Source organism: Amaranthus tricolor, chromosome 17, assembly GCF_026212465.1.
Source record: "Amaranthus tricolor cultivar Red isolate AtriRed21 chromosome 17, ASM2621246v1, whole genome shotgun sequence".
Taxonomy (NCBI): Eukaryota; Viridiplantae; Streptophyta; class Magnoliopsida; order Caryophyllales; family Amaranthaceae; genus Amaranthus; species Amaranthus tricolor.
Window position 1 is genome coordinate 8,661,196 of NC_080063.1, and position 19,554 is coordinate 8,680,749.

At 33.0% G+C, this 19,554-nt stretch overlaps 2 protein-coding genes across 3 annotated transcripts; both read right to left on the reverse strand.

Moving 5' to 3' along the window:
* Nucleotides 1-289: 289 nt before the first annotated feature.
* Nucleotides 290-6,825, reverse strand: LOC130804886 (uncharacterized). 2 transcript variants are annotated; one of them, XM_057669522.1, is made up of 8 exons: nucleotides 6,505-6,825; nucleotides 6,286-6,341; nucleotides 2,783-2,926; nucleotides 2,560-2,633; nucleotides 1,006-1,060; nucleotides 875-937; nucleotides 644-771; nucleotides 290-505 (listed from the first exon to the last, which is right to left on the reverse strand). In XM_057669522.1, exons 1-8 carry the CDS (start codon nucleotides 6,548-6,550, stop codon nucleotides 427-429), a joined length of 645 nt encoding a protein of 214 aa, XP_057525505.1. In that variant the 5' UTR covers nucleotides 6,551-6,825; the 3' UTR covers nucleotides 290-426. The 2 variants fall into 2 exon arrangements, with proteins under 2 accessions (XP_057525505.1, XP_057525506.1); XM_057669523.1 differs by lacking the exon at nucleotides 6,505-6,825 and adding an exon at nucleotides 5,753-6,003 and having other exon boundaries at nucleotides 6,286-6,343.
* Nucleotides 6,826-13,112: 6,287 nt separating this feature from the next.
* On the reverse strand, nucleotides 13,113-15,957 carry LOC130804329 (L-type lectin-domain containing receptor kinase S.4-like). The gene has a single exon (XM_057668724.1). The coding sequence runs from the start codon at nucleotides 15,778-15,780 to the stop codon at nucleotides 13,729-13,731; it is 2,052 nt and encodes a 683-aa protein (XP_057524707.1). The 5' UTR covers nucleotides 15,781-15,957; the 3' UTR covers nucleotides 13,113-13,728.
* Nucleotides 15,958-19,554: the final 3,597 nt, after the last annotated feature.

Here is a 19,554-nt window from a genome sequence, read left to right on the forward strand (position 1 = left end):
CTTTATTTTATTCCAATTTATTTCTGTCTTTAGTTTCCACATTAACCAGTTTATTAATTTCTAAAAAACTTCATCGAAAAGCTCAAAAATAGTTCTTAAGAATCTACTCAAAATATTTGATGAATTTTATAAGGACTTCTAAAACACAATTTGCGAAAATTCACTGTAATCTATTCAACCCTTTTTAGAGTATAGTTACTTAGGATTCTAAGAGCAATCATTCCAAATGCAAACTTCGACACAGATAACAAGACGATTATTATGAGCCAAACTGAACCCCGAGCAAAAATCCCCGACAAATTGCAGCTCTACTTCTCATTTATAAATTATTTAAACAGGATAGTTTGATCAACATTCAGTTGCCCACATCCCTTCATTACATATTTCGACAAGTCATATCACGAAACGCTGAGACCCAATTTCTCTTCATTGCAATTTGTACGATGAAAAGCTGAAGCCCGACCTCCCTTCATTACTGGATTTTAACTCGAGCTTCTGAAAAGGACTGCAAACCATTCATCAGCCACAAACAGCATGCATGAACAAAACAAGCCCATTCGAGAGATCCAAAACAATTCTAGAACTTGTACATTTCTCAAGCTAAACGAACAATTCCGTGGCATATAGAGCAACTATGTAATACCTGCTATTTGGATCATAATAGAAGCCGTTAATGGAACCATCACTACAGGAGAAGCAAACATAATAGAAGCCTGCTATTGTTAGGCCACAGTCAGTACCAACATTTACAAAATACTGCTCCTTCCATCTCTGCATAAACAATACAGAATATTTGAGTAAGGTTCTGTTTGGATGTCCAAAGCTATTCCGTCCACTCTCTGCTATGGTACAACAGGACAACACATCAGCTTACCATAAATATGTATGGATAGTTACTCAAGTCCAGTGATTTGCCCCCATCATCCTTCACTTGATCCTGAAATCGAAAATATCAGATCCAACAGATATATTTACTTAATACGGGAATGTTTTGGAATTACTTACGAGGAGGGGTGCAAAGGATGGAAACTTCGTCCAGTGCCTAATATCATCCTCGGGCCTAAATTAGAAATTCATATTAGCTAGACATTCTATTTAGCAATGTATAAATATACCTCATGCTTACTGTCAAGTTGAACATCACTACAAAAGCTAAAGAAAAAGAGATAAATAAGCATGAATTATCCCAAGTTTGGCATCTTAGTGACAAATTTCCAACCTCTGATCAAATTGGAATAATACCAACTTTGGGAGATACTTCGAGAAAAAAATCCCAAAGGCTTGCTTAAAATTTAGTGCAGCGGAGGCATTTGTTAGAATAAAATTCAGATTTACCATTCAGAATTTAAGACCTAAACTTGGCATTATTTTTGAAGGATATTTCGATTTTAATAATACAACTTTTATGCAGCCAAACAATTCCACCTTTCAGCTAATTGAGAATAGTTCTAAGTTAAATGATATCTTGACATTTTTCTTTAACTTTAACCAATGGAGCAAATAACTTTCTTAAATTGCTATTTCTTTTCCTTTCTCCCTCCTCAACCTGCCCCTTATGTCATGTCATCAAGAGCTCTAACTCCCAGACCCAGCTCCATAATTCTATCCCGACTATCTTGGAAACAAAAGTTCACCTAACAAGCAGTCACCACCAAGGTATTCATTCACTCACAGTGTTATTAAAATTCAAATTCAAACGTTAGTCTTATGAATTATACGAAGTAAATCGTATGTAGCGTATAAAGTAAGTAGAATTAAACGAAAATGGTACAATGATGCATTTCAGCAGATTCTTCAGATTTTTTAATATTGAAGAAATTCGAAGCAGGTTGAACTATCCCAGCATGAAAAGTCATGTTTTCATCCAAAGCAAGTTGATTCTCATGGTTGTTCTTAATCTCTTTTTTTGGCTCATAGTCAGAGTTGTTCTTTAAACATGAGCCTTTTTGATTTTGGATTTAATAACTTTATACAATTACCTTATCTTTCAATTCAAGAAAAAAAGCAAAATTCAATTACCTCAATGCTATCAAATGGTTCCCATATATGGGTCGGATGTACGCAATTTTACTCTTGTCAGTGATAACAAAGAGGTTATTTCCGAATGAACCTTGATAGCAAATATCATATGCAACTTCACATAAATAAAAACAATAAAAACTATAAAATTCAATTTTAAGTTTTACAGTGAACTGTGTTTTTAGCTTACGATTTTATGTTGTAAGTTGTTTTTTTTATCTCTTATTAGAACTTAATTTTTAAACAAAAAGATTTCAAAATTATTGAGAGTATTATAATTGAAATACTATGTTTTGATGCTTTAATGATCAAAGTACTTACAATAAGAGACAAATGATACGCCAAAAATGCAATTAAGCTCTAATAAGAGAAAATTATCTAATCAAGAACTTAATTATTTCAATTATAATCCTCTCAATAACCTTAACTAGGAATTATTCCTGTTAATATATCTCCAAAAACTGATACGCCAACGGTGGAGGAAAAAAAAAGCAAAAATGGGTTAAAGAGTAGTGTTCATTTAAGAGATAGAAACCTCACGTTGCTTCCCATTTACCAGTGAAGAAGGTATAATTTTTGGTATCAACAATTTCCCCTTCCCAAAAAGTTACCACCTGTACGTTGTAAACAGAAAAGTAATAAGCAATGATCATCAACTCTATCAGTATCTAGTACCTAAAATTTATTTATAAGCTATCTAAAATTAGTGATCTTCAAGAAGACAATGTGCTTTCTTCATCACAAAGAAGAAGTGTTTGCTTACAGGTGTATCTGCCATTGGAACATTAAGTGCTTCCATAGTTCCACATAAATACCCATGCTCAAGGTCACAACCTTGTATACGCACATTAACTCGCCAAGCCTCATCCTTTTGCACACTGGAAACATTTTGCGTCCCAGAAAAAGCCTAAAATAGAAAAGGAACTCTGAGAATACATCATATTGCACCACTGAATCATCATACATAAAATTGAAACACATCTATGCACTCCAAAGTCCAAACCTGGGAAGAAAGTAAAATTCACATGCAAAAAGAAAGTAAACTTGCATTTATGTTTTTGTTGGACAAGAAAAAAATTCATTGTGAACTCTTTTTAAACAAGGTACAAGAGGTAAAGTCAAGCTTGAGCAAACTAGGGGGTGTGAAATTGAATGGGAAACTACTTCAGAAGGTGACCAGCAAAAGAAAGAAAAAGTTATGCAAAAACTGGAGGGAACCTGAAGAGTTTTGAACCAGTGCAGCAAGTATAAATCCAATTTCAAATTGGAAACTCGGCAATAAAGTCAATGAAAATTTAGGACTAGTGTAGTACTAAAGTGACTTCTAATATCTCATTAGGAACAAGTTTTTCAATCACATTTGGACTTACTTTAGTCGGAATTCAGTTCCATAATTGTCAGATATCTGGATGAATTGTCTAATGTTTCAAATTTGATTAAGGTCTTTTAATTAGATTGGAATCCTAGAAGTTGGAGGTTTGTTCCTATAGTTAGAATACCATTTGAGGACATTATATATATAGTCTCAAGGTTGAACAGTAAGTACCATTGATCGTTAAATTCAGAATTAAAGTTTTCAGCAAAATTATCTAGTGTTAGACACACAGCAACAATACCAGAGCCTTATTCCAAAATATTAAGATCGGCTACGTAGTGTTATTTAGAGTGTCTGGGTAATCATTACATACATTTCAGTTGTGAGGAATTGAGAGTTATTTTCTTGGATTTACAACCCCTTATTTGAAAATTAAGGCCAACAAATCCAAGATATAAGGTCGGAGTTTTTCGAACCCCAGGCGGTTTTGGACACAAGCAAGGAAACTGCATAAGGCCCCTAAATAAGGGGCATCAAATATTAGTTTACATTAGTTTATGTTAATTTTGTTTCAGTTTAATTGCTTATATTGTAGGCCCCAAATCTACTGAAAGATGTAAACTGGACAGGGCCTCAAAAATTATTTGCATTTTTTACCCCACCCCTCAAAGTTAAAATACTACATTAAAGGGAGCATGAGAGTGTGGTATTATATTAGTGCCTGGAAATTGATATGAATTACAAACATATGATACGGAAACATAATTTTGGATGTTTTGAAGCGGTATGGATCCAAAGCATGGAGAAACTTGCAAAGAATTGAAAAGAGTCACAGAAGTCAATGACGGTGAGTGTGAGGGACATTTGAAGAATACTGAAATGGTCATGCACCAGAATTGAAGGACAGTTCCAAGCAATAGCTGAGTGGTGTGGCAGAGTAATGAACAAATACTTCATGAAAAAGCTACCAAATTAACGGGAAAAAGCAATGAAAGTCAGCGTCCAAGTACAGAACCAGGGTCCTTTAGTTACTAAACATGTTAATACTCCAACGAAGGCATGAACGTATATATTGTCAAGAAATTCTAAAAGACATTGTAGTATTTTCAAATATAAAGCATTGCTGCAGTTCCTAAAAGCCGAAAGATCTAATATTGACAGCAAGACAAAGCAGTATACTTTCTTTGTTTCTTCATCTTTCTTTGTAATTGAGAAAAATGTTTGTTGGCAGGCTATAGGCTATAAATATTAACTGATAGCAGGATCATCTAGGTTTTTTTTGAAGATCCATTCAAGCAAACAAAAAGCGAAGAAGACTTCTTCAAATAAGAAAAACTTCTAAGATCGTATCTAAATTTTTCCATGGAGGTAAATGAAATTCATGAGAAATCTTGAAAAAGAATGGGGAATTGTGACGACGATAAAGAAGCATTATGACAAGGGTAATGAAAAGCTCAAAAAAAATAACATGATAACAAAAGACTAGTGATTTACCAAAAACCCAACTAAAGGTAGAAACCCTTGCCTAGATCCTACAAAGACTCATTTGGTTGTCGGTATTAAATGGTGGGAATGGTAATTGAAGTTTAGTGTACTTATTGTAGAAAAATCTCTTGGAAAATTTAATAATCATATTTATTCTATTTCAATCATCTCACTTTCTATATAAAATACATTTCAATACATTACCATTTAAAAAAAAAGAAAGGGCAAGCAGTATTTCAAAATCCATAAAGAATTCCTATGCTCTTATATAAAGATTAAATTGAAAGGCTTGGTAGGGATTCGTTTTTTTTACCTATACCTATGGGGCTTAAGGGTGCCCGGTGGAATGTTATTATTTTACTGAGAATGTGGACAAAACTAAACAAGCCAAACAAAGTGCTTCACTAGCTTCAGACTGGATGGAATTCGGTCTAATGTACTGCTTCCTTTTGCTAGAAGGATTATGTAAGTAAAGAAAGTAAAGAGCTACTAGAATCTCCTTAGGAATTCTTGGTGGGGACAGACTGGGAATGAAAAGCAAATTGATTGGAAGAGCTAGGATCATGTGCTTATAAAAAGGGAAAGGTTTAATAGGGTGAATTAGGTGATAATGAAAATTGTGAAAAAAAAAAATTTAGGATCAAACTTCCATTACCATGGAAACGAGATGATACAATTTAGGATCAAACTTCCATAACTCAATCAACTTGAGCTCAAAGTTCACTCCTTTAAAGGAGATTTTTTACTAATACAAAGGAGACACTCCAGAGGCTCTCAAATCCTATTTCTCTCCATGTATTAGCCGCCACTCATTATTTTAATACTAATTTAGGTCGTTCATATAGCCCATTAAATAAGTTTAAATCTAAAACAAGGACAATATGTGTCCCATTTAAACAACAATACGAAAAGCATATTAGAAGGTCACTTAACAGGTGCTCGTTCGAGCATGATGGTGCCTTGTTCGAGCACGCTATGTCAGGCCACTATTTGTCTTCTTTCGATACTTCAAACTCAAGCCAACAATCACTTAGCCTCCCCCATCATCTCCCTCGTGGATGCAAGCTAAGGACTGAGTTATAGATTATAATATGACCAAAGTCACGTCCATCAATGGTTGATTTGGCTCTTGCTCTAACACATCAGTTTCTATATTTCTTTGTGGACAATGTAAGCCGGGAGATCTGTGCATATGCAACATGCCCGAGTGTATAAGATAAAGCAGGGAAAAGGGATTTGATATAAAACAATAGGGGGCTCAGCCCTCAAATATAAAAAGCGCACAAGCTCATAGAAGTTTCGCTAGTTTTGGGCCAAATAACTAAAAGTCTACATACCAAAGTATGAACAATGAATTGATACATTTACATCAATTAAGGGTTATAAAAATCAACAAAATTTCAAAAATGGAATGGAAATCTTAGTAATTGATTTGTTAGGAAGTTCAAACAGTATCAAGAAAATACCTGACCAACGCCAAGAAGGGTGCATGGAGGAGGTGAGGTGTGGCCAGAACATGAACCTACAGAGAATTACGCGAAATATAAATCAAAAAATCAATTTAGAATGAAAATCTGTGCAAATGAACAGGAGATACACAAATAGACATCGAGAATATTTGAAAATGGTGGAAAATAAATTGATGAGGGAAATTGGAATAGTTAAAAATTAACCGAAAGAAGCACCTGATAATTGTGAAGGTACACAACTCTCCGAAACTCTCACCGGCATTCTCCCACTTCTATGATCAATCGACGAACAGCAAGAATATATTTATCTTTATCAGTATCTGTATGAACGATCTACTCTACTACTTCCATGATTTCACCTTCGAATAAGACTATTCGCCAACATTTGGGACAACTTCTGACAAGTCAAGGTGAGGTGAAATTCCGAATGCACTTCGTTTTCATAAAACCAAATCAAATAAATTAATTTCTTTCAAAAAATTTTCAATATAAATTCAAATTAAATTTGATCAAAATCAAACCTAATCAAAATAATTTGTTTTCTACTTTTAACCAAGCCTTGTGAGAAACTTTCTCCAAAAAAGACAGACTTCTGAAAAAGAAGTCTTACATTTTTTTTCTCTTTAATTTGTATTAATTGGATTGTTTAGCCCATATATCTGATGCGTCTCTCTAAAAGATTATCTCTCACAACATTCTCCATACCAAATTTTCAATTAAATAACAATTTTAAATTGCAAAAACCGTATAATAATTGTTGTAAAAATAGAGATGACAAAATCTAAATAAAGACTTTATCTTAAGAAGCTTAGGGGAGTGTTTGGCATGTGAGAATGAGAATTAAGAGATTATAGTTGAAAATTCAGACTCAAATGAGACTTTGGAATAAGAATTGAATTGAAACTTTGAAAATAAATGTTTATGTCCTTATTTGACAAATGATAAAATAAATAAGAAATTAGATAAAAATTAACTTTATTTACAAAGTTGTCTCTATAACTCTTTACTTTTCCTTACTTCTATTAATGACAAAAATGTGTTTATATAATTTACCAAAGTCTCAATTTAAATACCACCCTCCCCCAAAGCTTTTTTTTGTGGGACTTTTTCCTTCTCAAGTCCCAACTATTAATTTTCAACTTTTACCAATTCTCAATCCCCTCAAATAATTAAAAAACTTTCTCTAATCTTACCCCAAAATCCCAATCTCCAACTTTAATTCCCCCTTGCCAAACAGAGCCTAATTTTTTTGCGAATTAAAGTGTTCTTTTTAACATGAGCTTAATGTATAACTCTTACTTCACTTAACATATTTACTTTTATACCTTTATTAAACTCAACTAATTTACTCTCTTTTCATCCTAAATAATCAATTACACCATTCTAATCTAAACAACAATTAATCCTTCCCTCCAATTTAAACCCAAACTTACCCACCCTAGCCCATTCCCCTTTCTTTTATGTTCTTCGTGCTCTTCTCTCTCCACTATTTCCTCCATTGTTCTTCTTTATTAGAACCCTAGATCTGGGTCTCTAATTTCCTTCATCGAGTTTTTCTGGTTGTTGAAACTTCTCCTTCTTCTCTCTCTTGCATTTTTCTTTGTTAGTTCTTGCTCTGTGTTCATGGAAAACCCTAAATCACCCATAACCTCTTGTCTCAAGAACCCTAAATCGCCCATTAACTCACCTTGAAGAACCTTAATTCTCCTGATGTTTTTCCTCTCAAAATCCCTAAATTGCCTCTAGCAAACCTTAAGTATTATGACGATGAATGCTCTTTAGTTGAGACAGATCCAAAGTGGGGTAGAGAACTAGACTCTGAGATACCAATTGAAACAGCCCAAGCCAGCGTAAACAATATAATAATATTGTCTACAAAGCACAGCGAAAGACTTATAGAAGTCTGGGCTAAATCCGACCTGTGGCTCGATAGCCACATCAACCAATATCAGAGTATTTAAAAACTTTACATAACTGTAATACAATTAATTACAAACCAGTTATAAACTAAGTTAATACATTATAAAATATCTAAACTCTTTTAAATTTTTACAACACATGATTTGTCAAAATATCATGATAAGTTAACTTTCCAAAAACGATGTCCTCGCTATCGCAACACATGACACATAAAGGAGTAGCACACCCATCTGCACTAAAGTTGGCAACCTGAAAGTGGATCTTGATGAGCAATATCTTTAATCAAAATTCAAAATCCAACTTCAAACATCAAAAGAAGATGGAGATGGTGAAAGTACTAAATGTGTTCTCCTTCTACAATGGAAAAGCAAACATCAATTTTTCAGATTTTGAGTTTATGCTTTGGAAGAGGATGGATTTTCAGAATTTTACTCTAATTGATAGTGAAGGAGTAAGGGGAAGGGAGTATATAGGTTTATAAATAAGGAGTTAGCTTGATGAATCATAAATTACGTGGCAAAATTACGGGTGACTCAAATTCATGCTCATACTCATTAAAGTATGAGATGGATAATACACCCATATTTTCCGTCGTATAATTTATTTGTCCATTTACACTCTTGAGCCTGATATGTATCATGATCGTGAATATTCTTCTATTAATGTTGTTTTTCCTAACACTGATTGTAAGGATGAAGATTGGCTTGACAAACTTGGGTCATTTTCGAGTATGTATCTGTTGTTGTGGTTGCGTTCTGACTGATGATGATTTTTCTTTTTAGGGTTTTTCGATGCATTATTTTCACATGCTCAATGATCTTCAAGTGAGAGCAATTTTTTTTTGCCACTAAAAAAACGAACAAAAAAAAGGGGTTTGGATTGTTTTCCTAAACTTCAAGCGCATACATGTTCGTTTTTTGCTCAATCATTTCACAATAAAAATGACAACTTTCTGAGAGTTTTGTAAAAACAACCACTTTTTTCATTCAGGTAAGCATGAGTACAAATGTTTCATTTTAAACAACATCAAAATTCTTATACTTGTTGTTTACATCTGAAACATCCCATTTTCAAGATCTCAAAAATTGTCCAAAAAATGCATGATTTTCAAGGTTCAAATGGTAAGTGGTTTCCTTCTCTGTGTTGTTGTTTTGTTGTGTAGGTTGTTGTTCATGTTGAAACTTATTGTGTTGGTGTTCGTTCTTGTTGTTCTGTTCTTCCCAGAATGATGATGATTATGGTTGTTGTTCATATTCGTTCTTGTTCTTCTGTTCTTCCAAAAATTGGTGTTCGTTCTGTGTGTTGATTGTTTTGTTTCATTGTTGTTGCTCCCAAAAATCTTCTTAACTACCGGTGTACTTGCTGTTGTGACTCAATCTTGCTGTTGGATCTGTTGTTCATTGTTTTGGCTAGCTGTGATGGTTATGTTGTCATGGACATTATCTTGGCCTTTTTCTATACCCCCTTGATACCCTATCATTTACACCAACTGATTCATTGTCTCTGAATTGATTCTTGTGAATAAATGTTGAAGAGATTTAACAACTAATTGTTTGTCCACACTTAGATAGTCAGGTAATGTCCCCTCCTTAGTAGCTTTGGTTTTTTTCATATGTGGGATAGATAGTCAATATCCCCTTGCCTTTTCATAACCTCAATCATGCATGCTTGTAATGTTATGAACAAAAATCTTAAATATTGAGGACTTAAATTGTCAAATGCATTACTCACAGAACTTAGTATTTGTGGTACATTGTAAGCTGCTTTCTGATATTGCAAAGCCTGAATTGACCTAAAAAAACCTAGGTCTAGTACATTCATGTCAGCAGAATTTGGTGGTTGTTGTACAAGTTGTATAAAAAAATCATCTTTCATTGCCTCCTCAATAAACTTTCTGTCATTGTGTGCTATGTGTGGCTTTGCATTATCCTGTTGAATGAAAATGTGCTTTGACATTCCGTGTGGCCACTTAGCTCTAATGGTGGGTAGGACATTAGTTATGAACATTGATCTCATATGCTCTTTGGCTATTGATTGTATTGGCTTGGTCTCCAATTTCCCCCTCTTTATGTTAATTCTTTGAGCTCCCTTTGGCAGGCTCTTGAGTAATAAAATATCATATCCCTATTTTCCATCAAAAAACACATCATCATTAGTTAAAAAAATTAGATTTGCAACAGCACACATGAACATTATTTTTAGGATGAATCTTTTGGACTGACATTTCCTATGTGGTTCTACTTCACCCGGTGCTAGGTATTAAGTCTATGATTCCCGGGTTTAAAATCAATATGAACAATGTTAGTAATGTGGCTTAAACTTGAAAGAATCATTATGTTCATCATATAGCAACTTAGATAATGCAAAACCTAATCTGTGTAGTTTGTTGTTATCATTCATTGTGGGTTTGATTGTGTTTGTATGCTTTCTAATTACTTTGTCCTTCTTCCACCTACAAACCGTTGACTGTGATACTTCCATTTGCTTTGCAACTGAATGTTGAGTGCCTTTTAGTTCAAATTTGATAGATTTGAACTTCTCCTCATCAAATTGAATTTTGTTGGGTGCTTGTCTCCCAACTCTCTTGTTATTGAAGTTGATGGTTGTGTTATTGTTTTCCTTTTGCTTTTAAGCTTCTTTCTATAATCTCGTGATTGTTTTCCTACACACTTCGTACTCTGTTGCAAGTTCATTAATTGACCATGCACCGGTTTTCCCATTTTGTTTAATTTACACAATAATCTTTGCATTATATGAGTTTTTTGTTGGGTGGAAAGATTCTTGTTTGGAGCCATTTTAGTTTAATTTAGAAGTGTAATTAATGTGATAGATGACTTTGGTATTTATGGCACTTGGTTTCTGATTTTTGTTTTCATTAATGGCGCCAATAATGGATGGATTTTGGTTTCTGATTTGTGTTTGGTGCACTTTTATGTTTGGCGCCAGTTGTGTACTTTTGTTTGCTGTTTGGTTTCTAATTTCATGTTTGGTGCCTGTAGTATATTTGTGGTTTCTGATTTCTGTTTTTTTTTACATTCATTTTTGATTTTTTGAATAGAATGAGATGATACAGTGATAATCTTTTTACAAAATGAAAATTTGGTTGTTTACAATTCTGTGGCAATTTATGAAAATATTAGTGCATCGATTTTTTTGATAATGTGAAAAATCTGAAGTCGATGATCGGAAAAAAAATCCGCACCCATATGATCAACAAAGATGTGAACTACACCAAAGCTGTTGAAGAATTGAGAAGGCTATCCAAGATTAAATAGTTGAACTATGTAATTTTCTTTATTATTTGGACTAAGTATGTAATGTATTTGTAGGATCTATTTGTAGGACGTATGTATTTTTGATCATTAACCTGAACTATGTAATTTTCGGTTATTAAAATAAAATTAACGACTTTTGAAGGAGATAAATATTCACCATTTTTAAATGCATACAAGTATTTTTAAATTTGAAGGGAATCATTAATTCCTTAATCAATTCGTTAAAAATCCCATAACATTACTCTCTCTCCTACCTTTAGAGTCTCATTTTGACCCACCTTAAAATCCGTAAAAAGCAAATGGGACAATTTGGCTGCATAGGAGGGAGTATTAGTGATTAGTGATTCAAATATTAAACCTAGAGATTAAGGAACCAACTAGGTGGCTACAAATAACAAACGGGTTGGAACCAGTGCAAGCAGCAGACTAGACCAATTTGATCACCATAAATAAAATTAGGGCATTATTATACGTCCCCACCTTGACTTCAAGATTTTTTCAATAATATATTATACGCCCAATTCCGATAACCGAGCGAGAAATAACGATCGTTTAAAGTTTGTTTGTGCTGAAATTTAATACATGTTCAATCTTTGGGCATAACTTTTTATAGAGAAAAGTGTAATATACAAGTTTTGCGTCATTAGAAACTAGACTTCAAGAGCTTCCTAACGACATGTTATATTCCCAATTCCGACAATCGAGCCATAAATGACAACTGTTTAAAGTTTGCAGTGATTTTTAACATCTAGTCGCGTGCGATCGGACCGCCGTTTTTGATTGCGTTTTAATTAAAGTATTTATAAAAAGGAAGTAATTGAAACTAATGTAATTTTTAATTTAAACATATTTGATGTTTATTTTTGTTTTTAAATATTTTTATTAAGTTGTATATGTAAAATTGTATCAATATTCACATCCAATGGTCTAATAGCAAATTGTTGAAATAATATTACACGATCATTACATTCAATTGAAAAAATTTGAACTTGATAACAATGATATAGTTACATCTTTACTTAAAAATCAAATGCTTATATTTATTAATACTAAAAAATTCGTGCATTCTACAGATAGTACATTAAAATTCTCCTTTAATAGCATCTATATAATATTTATTTCCTCTTGCTTTAATACTACTATTATACTTTTATACCTTTATATACTTATCTTAAAAATCATTATTCATCAAAACAGTGTAGAATAATGAATCATTATTCATGATGCTCCCTAATGGCATACTCACTTCGTTTGAGTATATAAAAATAGTACTAGTACTAATAGAGATAATTAAAAGAAAAAACTTCAATATTATAATCAAAATGTTTTTAAAAAAAATAATTTGTCAATTATAACCTTAAAGTTTAGCATTTTTGCAAATTACAGTCTCAATGTTTATTTTTTGCAAATTACAACCACCAAAGTATCAAAGTTTACGTTTCAGGTCAAAATATAAAATTCCTACCATTTTAGTGGTCGAAATATTAGGTTTAATGATTGAAATTCTGTGCTTTTTGACTTAAATCTGCAAACTTTAATACTTTAGTGGTTATAACTCGCAAAAAATAAAAATTAAAGTTAATTCACAAAAGCGTTAAATTTTAAGGCTCTAATTCATTGTAGACTTACTCCTCTAAGTATAATAACTAAATTTACTACTATCATCAATTATGAATCATTATTCATGATGCTCCCTAATGGCATACACACTTCGTTGCTAAAGCCGCTGCCGTCATATTTGCTCTAGAAATAGCAAGGAGAATGGGTTATGAATATGTCTATTTGAATGGCGATTCTATAAAGGAAGTTGGTGCAGCTCACTTTTACCTGTTTTTAGACAATATATCTTAGATTAGTTCCTTTTTGCTGATTTTAAATGTAGCTTTGTTCATATATATGGTAAAACCGCAGTCCATATAATTGCTAGATGGGATATTAGTAACACTATTGAGAAAATTTGTATGAAACCTTTTTTGTCAGGCCTTCAAACCTTGAATTTACACTAATATAAGCTACAAGTTACCTTCAAAAAACATAGAGATAAATGAAAAAAACTTCTTCAAAATATTTCAAAAAAAATAAATTTACAATTCTCAATCCTATTAAATTCACTAGTATACACAAATAAAAACTCCAAAATGTGCCAAAAATACGTCTCAAAAACAAAATTACAAAAAAAATATTAAAAATTATCGTCCTCTTTTTTCTTCTTTCGACCTACCCCGTAAACAAAGGAGTTGTAACATCAGATAGTAGGACTTAAACTAGCATAGGTACTATAACCCTTAATCCCATTACCAGTACTGTAAGAATGCAAGCTAATCCCAGAAGATGATGTCCCAAAAGAGTAAACATAATCTTCAATTGGTGGTTCATCTCCATTGATCCTTAAATCATCCATAAAAGGAGCTCTCAAAACCTCTGGCAATGAAATTTCTCCATCTAAATACCTAATTACTAATCTCATATTAGGCCTCAACTTAGGATCATCACTAGAACACATTAAACCCAATTTAATCACCATTAAAACCTCTTTTTCATCATATTTTCCTTTCAATTTAGGATCAATAACTTCCATAACTTTCCCTTCATTCCATTTCATCCAAACCCAATCTACTAAAACAATTTCTTGATCATTTTTAGATCTATTTTCAATAGGTCTTCTTCCACATACCACTTCAAGTAAAAGAGCACCAAATGCAAATACATCAGAACTTGTAGTTACATGTCCTGTTCTTGATAGTTCTGGTGCTATATACCCTAATGTTCCAACTAATCGGGTCGTGCCAAGTGCCGCCCCATGATCGTGTAATCGAGCCAACCCGAAATCACCAAGTCTACCATTAAAATCACCATCTAGTAACACGTTACTTGCTTTAACATCTCGATGTATAACAACTTTTTCCCAACCTTCATGTAAGTAAAATAATCCACTTGCAACACCCTTTATAATTCTAAATCTTTGCTCCCAATTTAGTATATGTCCTGCTTTTTCTTGATCAAATAAATACTTATCTAAACTTCCATAAGGCATATAATCATATACTAACAATAAATCTCCTCTTCTTCTACACCAACCTATTAATTGTACCAAATTTCTATGCCTAAGTTTCCCAATACTTGCAATTTCTGCTACAAATTCTTGTATACCCTGCTTTGATTCATGGCTAATTCTTTTTACAGCTATTTGGGTATTTGTTTTTGGTAGTGTTCCTTTATATACTCTCCCAAACCCACCTCTTCCTAGTAATTCCTTCTCTCTAAACCCTTTTGTTGCTTCCCTTAGATCATGATAAGGAAACCTATTAGGCCCAATTGTAAGTTCCCAATCCTCAATTACATCTCTATCTTTGATTCTTACAACCACATATATACTAATAACAAAAACAAGGGCGAGGAAGATCGAAATTGAACTAGACAAAGCTATTGCTAATGTTGCTTTGTGTTTCTTTGAAGATGAATTTGGGGGTGGTGGGAGGGAAGGCATTGGAAGAGATAAAGAGGGCCCACTCATGTTAAAACTCCAACCAAGAACATAATGTGAACTTGCAAGTAAACCTGTTGCAGCAGAAAACCCAACATACATATTTTCTTCAAGAATTTGTGAAAGATCATATTTATATGAGAGTAAAGGAATTGTGGGTTTTGTTGGAAAGGGTGAAATAGTGACATTTATCACATGAGTTTTTGAATTATAATCAATCCAAGCTTGAATTGTATGCCCATCTTTCATGGTTAAGTTAACTTTTGTTGAATTTTCCAGAAAATAAGCAGCAGGAGCAGAAAAATTTGAGATTAGGGTATTAAGATTTATACCAATATGATGATCATTAATATCGAGGAATTCGAAATCTTGAACAGTGTCAAATTCAACAGCAAATATATGATTTGTAGAGTTTCCCAGATTTGAATTACTAAAAAGGCCAAGAAATTGGCTGGGAAGGCCTGATTGGAGATTAGTTGATGGTGAGATTACGAAGGCCATTCCATGTCCGCCTAGGGTTTTGAATTCTGGGACAGTTCCTAAAGTGAAGGTGGTTGAGAAGGATGAAACGGTGCCGTTTGGGGAGGTTTTGAATTTGATTGGGGATGAGTAGAAGGCATGGCCTATTACTCTGCTTGTAGTGTTGGTTAGTTGGATGATGGTGGATTTTTCATGGTTGATGAGTTTGGCTGAGTTTTGAAGGATGATGTTGTTTCCTGCTTTGCTGAAATCTTGGTAGAGAAATTCAGTGGGTTGTGATGATGTGAGTGTTAGGATGGAGCATAGAAAGATGGCTAGAAAAGGTTTGAGCATGGTGAAAATGGATGTGGCTAAGAGAATTGAGGAAGGAAGAGAATATGATTGATAGAATGAGACATAAGAAAATGGAATAAATTTGGTAGAATTTATTAAATGTATTCTTATTTAAATATTTTCGAACCCATAACAGGCTCACAGTCTCATCCCTCGCAATTGATTTATCTAGTTTCATTACAGTATTATATATATATATATATATATATATATATATATATATATATATATATATATATATATATATATATGTTAGAGCTGTTCAATTGTAACCCGACTCGAAAATCCAAAAGTTAATCGACCCGAAAATATGTTTCTTTTTTAGGTTTATCGAACCGATATTATCCGGACCAAAGTTGTGCCCAAACCGATTTACGACCGAAAATCGTAAAATCAAAACCGAACTGCGACCGATTTTTATAACCGACATATAACCGTTAACCAAGATTACCCGAAACTAATAGTGACCGACCCAAGTCATACCCGACCCAAATATGCTCAAAACTGAACTTGATCCGGCTAAAACCGACTTAACCCGTACGAATTTTTAATCGAAATGCCATAAATCTGAACCAATTTTTAACATATATAGAGGTATGATCGACTCATATTCAATCATCTTATTAGTTAATCTAATAAAGTAATAGAAATTTTAATAAATTAAATTTTATACATACATGGTTTCATATATTTAGAGTTAATAATCAATGGTCAATGTTTATTTAACTATTTTTTATCAATTTAGATGAAAAATAATAAAACTTTAATTTTAATTTACAGTCATACAAGTAAAAGTAATAAAGTAATAATCACTAACTGATTTGCATTTTAACTATTTTGCTTTAACTAAGGGGAATCTTATCAGCAATTAAAAAATGCGAACAACTTAATCTGATATTGACTCGATTTATAGTAATTATTAAATCCTCGCCGAAATCTACTGGAAAATAATACCCGAACCCGATCTGTAACCGGTAAAACCAAACCATTATTAACTGATAACAGTCCGAGACCGATTGACTACTCGACACGAACGTCAACCGACACCGAATCGATGCTAACCCGATAGCTCAAATAACTGATCTTTAACTGAACTGTGACTAACCGGCCTGACCCTAGCGTGACCCGCCGTAACACGCATCCGAAAAAAACCGATTTGAAATACAACTGAACCGAATGACACCCGTCCGAAACCGACTCGATCACCCGAATGAACACCTCTAATATATATATATAGCTTGTTACTCCCTCTGTTCTTATTCAGTCGCAACATTGTCTTTTAGTACAAGTATATGTCTATAATATCTCCAATAATAGTAGGTAAAAATTGATAACATATAAAGTTAGAATAAAGTAGGGGTAAAAAAGAAAATTATTTAGTTACTTTAGCCAAAAAGGTAATGTTGCAAGTATTGTGAAATATCCAAAAAAGAAAAGTGTTGCAAGTAATTTGGAATGGAGGAAGTATTTTTTAACCCTCTTCAAGCCCTTATCGGTTTATTCGGGTCATCAGATCGATTTCGAATCAAGTGTTTTGTTTCGATTTAAAACTGAATCTTGTGTCATATTAATTTTTACATTAATGTTGATCTTTTTTAAGTCGGATCAACTTGAATTCGATTACAAAATTGGATAAAAATTAAATAATTGAATCTATTTGAAACACCTAATTCGAAATTATTATAAGCGGTATGTATTGGTAGGATTAGAGCTGTTCAAAAGTGACACGACCCGAAAATCCGATCCGAAACCGAAAGTAAACCGACCCAAAAATGTGTTCCGTTTTTAGATTTATCGAACCGACATTACCTGACCCGAAGCTATACCTGAACCGGTTGACAACCGAAAATGGGAAAACTGAACCCGAGCTGTAACCGATTTTTCTAACCGACACGTAACTATTAACCGAGATTACCCGAACTTAATAATGACCGACCCGAATCATGCTCAAAACCGAACTCGATCCGGCTAAAAGCGACTTAACCCAAACAAAGTTTAGATCGAACTGCTGTAAATCTGAACCAATTTTTTACATAGAAGTATGATCGACTCATATTCAATCATTTTATTAGTTATTCTAATAAAGTCATAACTATTTTAATAAAATAAATTTTATAAATACATGGTTTCATATATTTAGAGTTAATAATCAATGGTCAATGTTTACTTAACTACTTTTAATCGAATTATATGAAAATTGATAGAACTTTATAATTTTAATTTTCGGTCCAACAAGTAAAAGTAATAATGTAATAATTATCACTAATTGATTTGCATTTTCACTATTTTGCTTTAAGTAAAAGAACCTTATCATCAATTAAAAAATGACTAATAACTTAATTTGATGCTGACTCGATCAATAGTAATTAGTAATTCGCAATTCGTAGCCGAATTCCACTTGAAAATACCCCAACTTGATATGTACCCAGTAAAATAGAACCAATTATTAACCGATGACAACTCGAGACCGATTGAAACTCAACACGAACTTCAACCGACACCGAACCGATGCTAACCCGATAGCTCGAATAACCGATCTTTAACCGAACCGTGACTAACCGACCCGACCCGAGTATGACCCGTCGCAACACGCATCCGAAATATAACCGATCCAAAATACAACTGAATTGAATAACACCCGTCCGAAACCGACCCTATTACCCTAATAAATACCTCTGGGTAGGATAATGACGACCTCTATTTAAATAGAGAAGCACACAACGTTTGAAGTTAACTAGTTCAAAAGTGGGCGTTGAATCAGTTGCAACTTTTGACTTAGTGAGTTGTAAGTTATGTACAAGTAGTCAACTATATTCTCTTGTAATAGTATAAAACTACATACTACATTATCTGTTTTGTTTTTGTTGTTATATTTATATGGGCACAGTAATTAAGAAAAGGTGGACACAATTTATAAACTATAATTATACCCTTTATTTTAATTCTTAATTGAAGAGAGAAAAAAGTTAATGAGGTACAGAGTAGGATAAAAATAGGGATAAAGTAGATGTTTATATAATTATTTTATTACTAAAAATAAAAATATAGCAAGTAATATAAAATTGTCAAAAATGAAAAATGTAGAATTATTATGAAACGGAGGAAGTACTTCTCAATTGCTGTCACCCGTGAGCGTGAGGCGTGAATACTACTCATGAAACGTCACAAATGCGTTCTTATCCGCTCACCGCCGCTCCATCCCTCATCATCTGAATAACTAATTCTTTTAGTGTTGAAACTTGAAAGGGAAATGTTGAAATGTTGACCTATTGTCCTATTGGTTATATATTTCAATTTTATTAAACTTTTTGATAATAAATATACATATCTACTAATATGTGGATGATAAAATGGTGAATATAGTGTAGTTTTTTTAATTTAAAGCTTTAGTATAGTATAATAAAAATTGATTAAAAGTATAAAGGGTATCAAAAAATAAGGGTGTTTATAATTGAATACGTAACAACTTGAATATTCGAATATGCAACTATTTAATTTGGTGACCCATGTCCGGAACAGGATTATCCCAAAACTCGGTAATCAAATGCCCAAATGATTCGGGTAGGGACTAAGAATCCAATTGACTCGAACTAGTAATTAATACTTCCTTTTATTCTAATCAAATGTCTCATTTGATAAGGTACTAATTTTGAGAAAAGGAAAGTTGACTATATGAGACCACATGGGATGAGTTAATAAGGGAAAAAAGTAAGAACAAAGAAATAGTTCAATGACAATTGGTAAATAGTAGATTTCATTAGGGCATAAGTAAGG